This window comes from Triticum dicoccoides, chromosome 4B (genome assembly GCF_002162155.2).
Source record: "Triticum dicoccoides isolate Atlit2015 ecotype Zavitan chromosome 4B, WEW_v2.0, whole genome shotgun sequence".
Lineage (NCBI taxonomy): Eukaryota > Viridiplantae > Streptophyta > Magnoliopsida > Poales > Poaceae > Triticum > Triticum dicoccoides.
Window position 1 is genome coordinate 447,312,325 of NC_041387.1, and position 10,107 is coordinate 447,322,431.

Below are 10,107 nucleotides of genomic sequence, written 5' to 3' on the forward strand. Positions count from 1 at the left end.
AGAATTGACCAGTTCTTTCTGGAGTAAATTAATATTGTAGCTTCTACTCCTTTGTGCATTGTTACATAAAGTTATAATTGTGAAGGTGTGTACACATAAACATATAATTCCACCATCCTGTTACAGTTTGTTCTGTTGACAAAATTGAGCAGCTCTTACTTGAGTAAATTATGCATCTCTTCCTTGAGTAAATTAGTATTGCAGTTACTAAGCCCTTGTGCATTCTGATACAACTCTACTGAAATACTACTTTCTTATGCCGATTTTAAACCGAGACCTGACTTTACATCATTTTTGTTCTCATCCATTCTTCTGAATTTTAGCCCGCTTCAGCAATGCTATGACCTGACACTCCATGTATACATGAAAAATGACCGCAATTTTGCTGTTGTGATTTGGTCAATCCTTGGCGTTTTGATTCCTACTAATCTCTCCTTTGTTTGGCAACTGATGCAACCCAGAGGGCTGCCAACCCAGGACAGCATCGGTAATATCCTTCCCATATTTGGAAGGCGCGGAGTCGTTTCAACTTTGTCAAGTGCCAGCCCAAGGATTTTATTTGTCGCTGATGTTTATTTTAAACGAGGCAAACGACTTGCCATTTTCAGTGATTAAGAAGATAGTGAGAATTGCCCGGTTAATTGAGGAAAATTAGGCTAAAACCAATACAACTCAACCCATGCAACATGGGTACCATCGGCCAACCTGGCACATGCCAACAGATGGCCACACACGCGAACAGCCGACAACTCCGACTTTGAAGATGAGCTTTGCAAGGGACATATGCAGGACTTGCGCTGACCACACCCTCCGCAAACGACCACCGATTGGCGATTGTTTGTTTTCGTCACCACCTGGACTCGCTCCACCGCAGCTTCGACTTCAAAACCACTCAGCAACCAATGAAAGAGCACCTCAGACATGCCTGTAAGATCTAACTACCGAAGCCTGAGCCGCCACCCAAGCTCCTCTTGACGTCATCATCATTGCCAAACAGAAATCAACGCCCCCGAAACGGCCGCCTCAGCAAAACATGTCGTTCACATGGATTGTAGATAACTTTGTCGCTAATGTGAATATCTCTGGTTGTGGTGTCCGTCGTTCACATCTTATAGAATATATAACTTTATGCTGCCAAATTAGAATTTGTATATACATCTCATTATAGACAACAAAATACCAATTTTTTTTCTACTAAAGAGGATTAGATTTGTTACATACATTTTGTTTCAAATAGAAGCATATGCTATCTCTACCTACTAAGGCCTTGTACAATGGGAGGTGCTTAGAGAGATGCTTAGAAAAATAAACCGGGTTTTTCTGAAGCACCGGTGCCTAATCCTGTACAAATTAGCACCGGTGCTTAAAAAAAGCCTGGTTTATTTCTCTAAGCACCCCCTAAGCACCTCCCATTGTATAATATAGTATATAATATAAGTAAGGCCTAATAAACCAGCGGTTGGCTGTGGTCGTACGTCGCCGGCATTTTTGTGAAAAAACCCATTTGTTTCTTTGAAATAAACCCGCGGTCCCTGTTTAAGTGGCTGTGCAGAAAACGTTTCGTTTTTGCAGAAAGAACGCTGCACTTATTAGTATTCAACCCGCGATCCTTTTTTAGTTAAGAGAGAAAGGAAAAAAACACCCACGAGCACGACCCCTCCCACATCTCCACCTCCAGTGCGCCGCCACCCCTGCCATGCTGCTGCGCGCCGCCGGGCGCGGCGACGGCGATCTCCGGCCAGATCCGGACGAGGAGGTGAGGCAGTGGCAGGATCCTGTTTCGGAACGGCGTGGAGGCGATCTAGGAGGCGCGGGAGGAGGTCCAGCGGAGGGGCTTGAACTCCAAGTTCATGGCGGCGGTGTTCCTCGCCGGTTCCGAGCGAGATGGCAAGCTCCGGCGGAGTCTCTCCATGGATACGGTGGCGCTGCACCTATGAGAGAGACATATGTGAGGCGAGAGATAGAAAGGAAGGAGGGGCAGTGAGAAGGAGAGGGCGCGAGGACCGGCGAGGAAGTCCTGGTGGTGCCCGTGTCCTGCAGCAGCTCAGCTCCAGGGCCGCGTTGCGATACGGCATCGACGGGAGGCGATGGAGATGAGCAGCTTGTGTCCGTCCTGCAGCGCGCATTCTTAATCCCCAAGCACTAGATCGCAACGCCGGCCCGCCAGCCCGCACATATGCATGTGTGCAGCCCCCACCCATGCGTGAGCCGTGGCGCGCGTGGCCGCCGATGATCTGGTGAGAACCCACATCGCTGAGCAGGTTGCAGCGGTGCTTCTCTTGAATTTACTAATTTTCGCATGGTGCAGGCCCTCTGACTTCACCTTTTTGGAATCGCTTAGGATATTTGATGCTTGCCTGCATATATGTGCACACCGGCACACGGCACACCGAAATGATGTGAAGTCATCAGCTTTTTTCATAGAAACAGTAGCAGAGGATTCTTCTATACTGGAGTATAAGTCAATTATCTTTGGCCTAATAAGAGAGCAAATTAATTAACTATATCTGAAAAATCATTAAATCCAGAATAAGCACATGCTCCACAAATGCTATACATGTTCTCCCCTATGTTCTTTTTGGTAATCCATTTCACCACTGACTAAATTGTATCACCCTGTGCTAGGTCTGAATTTGACGGTTTACTTGAGAAAACTTCTGCTGAAGTTAATGGTTCCCTGTCAAATCTGCGCATATGTAACTGCAGCAAGAACTGCTGGTGATGCACAAGCTAGGGATCAGCTGGAACGTCCTATTGAATGCCTTCATGGAGACAATTGTGAGCACTCCAAGATTGCATTACCTTGGCCCAGCTTAAGTGTTTACACTTTGCTTAATATGGGATAGTGCATCATTGAGCCATGTATATCTGCTTAATTTTACATTACTGGATTTACTTGCTTTACAAAAATATTGCAGCCAAAATATTTTCCTTTGACGATGGCTTCATTGATCTCTCTGAATCTTAGGTTTCATGTTACTCACCACTGTTTTTATTAATGGTGTAACTTAGGTTTGAAGATTATTTCGCCAACCATGTGGAGCCGCTGACGTTTACTCTCCCTGAAGACTCAGTGGCCAGCTCAGGTGCTTCCTTCGATCTGATCTGCAGCAAAGCGTTTTCCATGACCTCTTGAATTCTTGTCGATGGATCCAAGTCAAAATAAAATTGTTTTGCCAATGAAAGCACATATGAATTGTTCCTCTAATTTGGTATTCTTTTCGGACACTGTACTAATCGTGAAGTTGCTATTATGATCCTCATTGCTTATTTAATGATGGCTGAAGTGTACTAACATCATATTCATACAATATAATTTGTCATTATTATCAGCTAGCTTAAATGATATTCACTGGTTGCTTTACATGGCACTTGCTTGAGTTGAGTGATACTCTTAGTCCTGTCTCAGCATCATGGTTCGGGAAAAAGTGGTGTACGAATGGCTTCGAAGGATAGTTTGCAGAGGTACTTAAGGTAAGCCTACTTATGTTATTATAGGCACATCTGTTCTATTTTAAATCATTAGGAAATGAACATACTGCATCTTTTTGGTTCTGTAATTTTGGATGTTAGGTCGCTTACGTAGTGCCTTGTTAGTTTGTCAGGTTCTCTGAAAAAGCATTCAAGAAGGGATGAAGCAATCTTTTACTTAATTCGGAAGCTCTTGTCATTGTTAATGATACTATGATACTCTGATTGCACGAGTCCATGAAGCAAGCAATAATCTATCTCAAAAATTTGTGTCCAAGCATATAACGGTACTACAACTTACGAGTTCTGACTATGGCTGTGTAGCACGCTGACAAGACAAGAGAATAATGCCTCTAAGGTTCTGACTATGAGCTTCGTGAATTAGCAAAATTTTGTTCTCATGGATGACTGCAATTATGAGAAGTTTCTACTTTTTTTTTTACTGACGCAGGCATTTGTCCGAGCTATGCCGCTTCCTATCAAACTCAAGTTCGGTGCTCCGTCTGCACTCGAGCATAGCTGTCGGCCATCAGCTCGCTCAAGCAAACACGCTGACCGTCCGCGCACGATCTCCTCCCAGCCTTCGACATGTTATTTTTGCATGCAAGGCTAATAAGCTATCTCCACCTCCTTTTTCTGTCCGAGCTCCTCCCTACCCTGTCAAAACCAAATGCTACCATCTCCTTTCCTTGGCATGCTAAAACTTATGTCAGTTCATTTTCATGGATAGATTAGTGAGAATGAGATTGGGCTCTTTACACTATACAGAGGATGAGGAGCTATATGTGCTACGAGATGTTGCTTGACGTGTGGTTCTGGGACCTTCTGTTGTTCAAATTACAGCTCCCTTATTTAGTACTAGGCATTCCCACTGATACTGACGATACATGGAGCATTTCCAGCAGTGGCAGTAGAGACATGTAGCACCACTTCTTGGTAGATTTTGTCCATTTACTTTTTGTATCCTTTGAATTAGAATATTCTGTGCAAGATTTGAGTTTGAATCTGGTCAAATTAATCTTGTACTCTCTGAATGAAATAACGTCTCATATCTTACTAAATTTTGTTGTGTATTGGAAGTATTTTTTTCTTCAAATTCCCTGATGATTCTGAAACGTAGCTGTAATTTTTGCAGGGTTCTATGGTACAACATCAAGTTTTACTCTTACACATATGAGAAACTTTTATACCTACCTAATAACCGCCTATTTTACTCTCCAATGGATCAGCCCATAAATAAGCAAGCAACTGAGCTAGATGTTCATGGTTGAGTGCCCTAACCCAGGCTCGAAGTCAACTTAGGTCTGAGTTTTCTTGAAGTTCTTAAATTGGCATCAACTTAGGTCTGAGTTTTCTTGAAGTTCTTAAATTGGCATTCTGGAAATTGAGTACTTTAATTATACGCTATATTTGTGATACACTAAATATTTATTGTGATATTCTCGTCGTTGATGTTTTTCCTTGTCGGATGGCATTTGAGAGAAGGAAAGAATGTCAATTCTGCTTTTTAGTTGTATCTAACGAAATATCTGCGTGTTTTTTTTTCTTTTGAAGAATTACCTCGAGGTACAATTAGATGGCATTGTTCTCATGTACAGGTTCTATAAACGGACCCGATGTACAGATTAGCATTAAGACATAAAATATTGTTGTGAATAATGCATCTAATGAAAAATATTGGCACCATTTATTTCCTCTCAAATAAAACATTTTGTCGTTCCTTTCCTCGAACCAGATAATTTTAAATTGAAGGCAAAGAAGTATGTTCTTGATGGGATATGGACACTGCTTTTAGGGATGATCAATCTTGCAACGCAACAGAGGCCATGGTTATTGAAGAGACAAGTACTGTTGGCACATGAAGTGATTGGATGAAATTAACTTGCTAATGGCTTGCATCGTCCTCAGCTTCCCATGAAACATTTTTTGATGATGGCTCATGGTTAATAAAAGTTTCATCACCTTGATACCTTTAGATGAAACGCTGAAAAAGATACATAAGTATGCAATAATGCTTCTCTTCAGAAGAAGAAGTAGAAAACATAGGTCAAAACGTGTTTGGATTGGAAAGGTCGAGATAGTGGATGAATGAAGGAAAATACGAGGATGCTAAATGTATACTCCCTCCGTCTGGAAAAATTTGTCACACAAATGGATATAAATGGATGCATCTAAAACTAAAATACGTCTACATGCATTCCTTCGATAAGTATTTCAGGACGGAGAGAGTATGTTTGATACAATTGATGTTGAATCAGTAAAATATTTATTACACCCCCGTTGCAACGCACGGGCGTTGTCCTAGTTAAATTTAATTATGTATATACATCTCATTGTAGATAATAATCTTTGTTTTTCCCAACTAAAAAATATTAAATTTATTGTCATATGTGAGTACCCGTAACTAAACCTGGATTTCTTTTCATCGCTAACATGTAATCAGCAGGTCTCTGCGTCATTTGGCACAACGGGTTCACTAGTAGTATCGTAACAACACAGCGGCAGTGGCTTCCTCAATAGTCAGAACACATCCACAAAATCTGTATGAGACAAAATCAGAAATACACATCTAGTAACAGCTTGGACTTCAGATGATCTACATGGTTTTAGAGATATAGTCCGATATGAGTATATGACGAGTGTACGACACCAGGTCTACACTTTAATCTCTATATATAAACTCCACAAGAAATTAAAATATATGGAGAAATCTTGCGGACTTTCAGTGAATCATCCATAAACAGAAGCAATAATAAAGCAACAAAATTAGTAAGGCAGAAATGTTCATAACGTCAGAGGAAGAGCAACATAGTAAAGTCACCAAAAGTCATTATTCTCTATAGGATTCATTCATATGATGCCATAATAATAATAGTAAAACTCACAAGGTTCTAGCTAAATCTAATATATTTTATTCTGTAGTAACAAGTAACTCATAAGTTCAATCGGTAAAAACTCACAAACTATAATAAGAAAGAACGGCTATCTAGTTCCCAAAAATCCCTGTCCAGAAAAGAAAATGGAAGGTTCTTGGCCTGGTTGTGAACCCTCTCAGTTGGCGTTTACACCAGTAGAGTCGAGGAAGCCAGGGTGTAGGGCCTCCAGATCCTCGGGCTTATTTTTTGCCGCTTGCTGCCCTTGCAGAGCTTGCACACACTCGTTAACTTTTGCAGACAAGGTATCCTGCGAATTCAGCATCGAGAGCAGATAAGAAGTATCCAGCTCCAGCAACATTCCAGTGATCTTACTGGCCAGATCAGGCTGCAGCAGACAAGACATACCAAGTTAGTGCAACTGTTAGGTCCTTGTTAGTTTGAAAGAAGCAAAATAAGGGACCAAAGTAGATGAGGAATTACATGGTATCTCTCGACCAGTGGATATATCCTATTCCCGAGCATATCTCTTTGTTGATCAGGTGGAGCAGCAGCTAGCAAGCTGGCGAAAGAATCGTTCACCGATGAAATAGGGCCGCCGTGATGGATGGCCAGGCCATTGCTCATAACATCGGGTGTTATGTACTTTGCATGGCCGAATTGCTGCATTACAGGTAGCGATTTAAACTCTCCAGAAGGAAAATAAACTAAGCATAACTAGATCAGATAATGTAAACTATGTGCAAGGTAGTTCCTTCCTAGCAATCCATGCTAGTGAAGTTCTGTCACAAGACAACGTAAGATGTAGCAACTTAACTCTTCAGGAGGAAAGAAATGTCAAATACTGTTAATTAATAAAGTGCTAAGTGGTAGCTTAGCACTCCTTGTTAGTGAAGTTGTCTTTAATTAATAAAGTGCGAAGTGGTAGCTTAGCACTCCTTGTTAGTGAAGTTCTGTCACAAGACAACGTCTACTTAGTATGATTGAATTGACAATAGTAATGGGGGAGGAGAAGTAACTAAAGGAACAAGGATATACGTTTAAAAAAGCCACAAAACAAAATATCATCCTATTATTCCTTAAAAGTCGTTATGCTCATATGTTTCTTTCTAATCATGACTACTATCATCTCTCAATTTTACTTAGATACTTGGAATTATACACGTGTGTTTGTCTAAAAAATAATGTTCAGACCATATAGTTTTGCTGAATTATACTGTAATGAAAATTAGTGGTCAGAGTAATCCGTGTTGGTGTAAAAAAATTTGCAATAAGATTGTTAGCCCTAACCACTATTTAAATAGGGACAAACATGAAACATTTGTTTTCTCAATATAAAAAGTTAGAAACAGTTTAAAATTTGTTAATACCTGCCGGGACATGGACATGAAATCTTTAGCTGTCTGAGCATGTGACACATAATTAACGGCGTGGGGAAAAGTCATCATATTCCCGGTCATGCGTCCCCTGTTCTTTCTGTACTGCCTTGGAGTATTTGGCATCTATGCAGAAATTAAACAAGTTTTAACCAAGTTTTTGCACTTAAAAAATGAAATTTAAGTAGAATAAGTCAATAACATACGAGTGGTTGATGAATTTGCTGGATACTATGCGGCGAAGGGTACACATTCTGCCTCCATTCTTGGCCGAGCCCAATGGGTGGATACATGAATCCTTGCCTTGAAGGACCCTGAGGAAAGTGTGTACTGGGATGGGCAAAGTACACATGAGGATAACCTGTGGGGATCACAGGGCTTGCAGTTCCTGCCATCGTAGCAAGTTCAGCAAAACGTTGCTTCAGCCTAGCTTTTCTATCCTCTTTCCTTTGAGCAATAGCAACATACAATGGTTTGCCGTAAAACATGACACCTATTTATTTCAAACAAAACAAAACATTCTCAGTATCGTGATGTCAATGTATAAATATGGAGTTGGTGCAAAAATAAATAGAGGATTACCACGCATGCTGCTTACGGCACACTTTGCTTCATCGGGTGTGCTGTAACATACAAATCCGAATCCTTTGCTAATGCCCTTATCATCACGCATAATCTTTACTGATGTAATATTTCCAAATTCAACAAAGCGCTCGCGAAGAGTGTCATCATCAACTTCATCACTAATATTTTTAATATACACATTGGACCCCTGTCAGAATTAAATACACATTTGTAAATGAAAGATGTGAAGGCTATACGTGAATATAAATAAAAATGAGAATGATGGAACTTGCATTGCTCTTAGTGATTATTTCATTCCGCTTTTCCTCATGTAAGAGTTGCAAATATTGCTTTCTTTCAGCCTTTTTCTGAGCCCTTGCCACATACAAAGTTTTCGCTCCTAATAATAAAAATAAAATTAACATTGTTAAGTAAAAATGCATGGACCATTAGAATTTATTTGTGAAATGAAATGCATGGCAGTAATATTACCAAGAGCCATCCCATTCATGGCCTCTTTTGCTTTCTTGGCACTTTCTGGGTTTTTGAAACTGACAAACCCAAAACCCTTGGATGTCCCATCATCTCTCTTCATTATCTTCACACTAGTTACTTGACCATGCTGAGAAAACTTCAATTTAATGAGTTCTTCTGTCATGTCGTCATCTATATTCTTCATATACAAGTTAGTGTATTTGTCATCATTATTGATTGATCGTTCGCTCTTCTTAACGAAATGAGCTACAAGCCTATACAAGATTGATCATTGTAAAACAAAATCATGTAAGTAGCAATGTTAAAAAAAAGAAATAGTCAATATAAAACTAAGTCATGTACTAGTTGTATTACAGAAACATTAACTTACAATTCTCTGCCCTCAAAGTAAGAGTTGTTAAGAGTCTCTATTGCGATGTCTGCCGGCTCTTGCGCTGCAAACTGAACAAAACCATAGCCTCTACTTGTGCCATCCTCATTTCTAACAACTTTACAAGATAATATCTCTCCAAACTTGGAGAATAGTTCTTGAAGAATTACATTGTCGACATGCTCACCAAAGTTCTGTCAATTAATATATCGAGTTAGTACTTACATATGGCAATGCAGAGTGAGAAATATTAACATGAAGAACATATATATCTTTTTACCTTAACAAACACATTTCCAACGCCACTTCTCCTGGCATCAGGATCTCGGTTAGACCACATTACTCTAATTGGCTTGTCCAATATAAGGCTATGATTCATCTGCTCCAAAGCAGTCGTTGCTGTCAACGGTTAAAAAACAAGTCAAAGCCAATCAATTGCCCCTCCATAAATAGAACTAGTTTGGGCATAGGGTCATTTGTTGAACAACAAAATCAGTACTAAGAAAATGAAGGAAAGAGAAAACGAAGAAATAGAAAAGCAGACAAGTTGTTTGTGCCTTCAGTATATTTAAAAGGAGTAACAAGCTTAGGAAAACTGAAGAGAGCCACAACGAGACAATAGTAGTCAACTTATTCATTCACATTCCAATGGAGCAGACATTAATTTAAAAATTGGAAATTGTGCACTTGCAAAACATTGTAAGGAAATGTACTACAAAGGGAGTACGTGCAGGCAAAGTCTCCCTAAATTATTATTTCTACCATCTTCAATGGAAAAAAGAACTCAAATTTGGATAATCATACTAATCTTTTGTTCCACATCACAGCATATCACCATGCATTTTACTAGAAAGACCACTATTTCAAAACTTGCACAAAAGGAGGTGTAGTACCAATAAACACAAATATGGTCAATTTTTCTTAACGATACTTGATCTCTCTCTCCCTCCCTCCCTCC

General features: G+C 40.0%; 1 protein-coding gene and 1 long non-coding RNA gene across 8 annotated transcripts in view; one reads left to right on the forward strand and one right to left on the reverse strand.

The window, feature by feature from the left end:
- Window positions 1-1,505: 1,505 nt before the first annotated feature.
- On the forward strand, window positions 1,506-4,505 carry LOC119290799. Of its 7 annotated transcripts, none has more exons than XR_005142060.1 (5): window positions 1,506-2,237; window positions 2,309-2,778; window positions 3,013-3,474; window positions 3,598-3,829; window positions 3,923-4,505. It is a non-coding gene; the product is annotated as an uncharacterized LOC119290799 (long non-coding RNA). The 7 variants fall into 7 exon arrangements; XR_005142062.1 differs by having other exon boundaries at window positions 2,342-2,778; XR_005142061.1 differs by having other exon boundaries at window positions 1,508-2,399; window positions 2,626-2,778.
- Window positions 4,506-6,256: 1,751 nt separating this feature from the next.
- The window catches only part of LOC119293737 (polyadenylate-binding protein 4-like), a 5,294-nt gene continuing 1,443 nt past the window's right edge, over window positions 6,257-10,107 (reverse strand). Inside the window, exons 2-10 of the mRNA XM_037572109.1 lie at window positions 9,430-9,548; window positions 9,150-9,343; window positions 8,777-9,033; window positions 8,578-8,684; window positions 8,303-8,492; window positions 7,927-8,213; window positions 7,715-7,846; window positions 6,828-7,007; window positions 6,257-6,732 (exon numbers count right to left, since the gene is read on the reverse strand). Of these exons, the coding sequence (XP_037428006.1) occupies window positions 6,523-6,732; window positions 6,828-7,007; window positions 7,715-7,846; window positions 7,927-8,213; window positions 8,303-8,492; window positions 8,578-8,684; window positions 8,777-9,033; window positions 9,150-9,343; window positions 9,430-9,548 (1,676 nt within the window). The 3' untranslated portion in view covers window positions 6,257-6,522. The remainder of the gene's footprint in view (window positions 6,733-6,827; window positions 7,008-7,714; window positions 7,847-7,926; window positions 8,214-8,302; window positions 8,493-8,577; window positions 8,685-8,776; window positions 9,034-9,149; window positions 9,344-9,429; window positions 9,549-10,107) is intronic.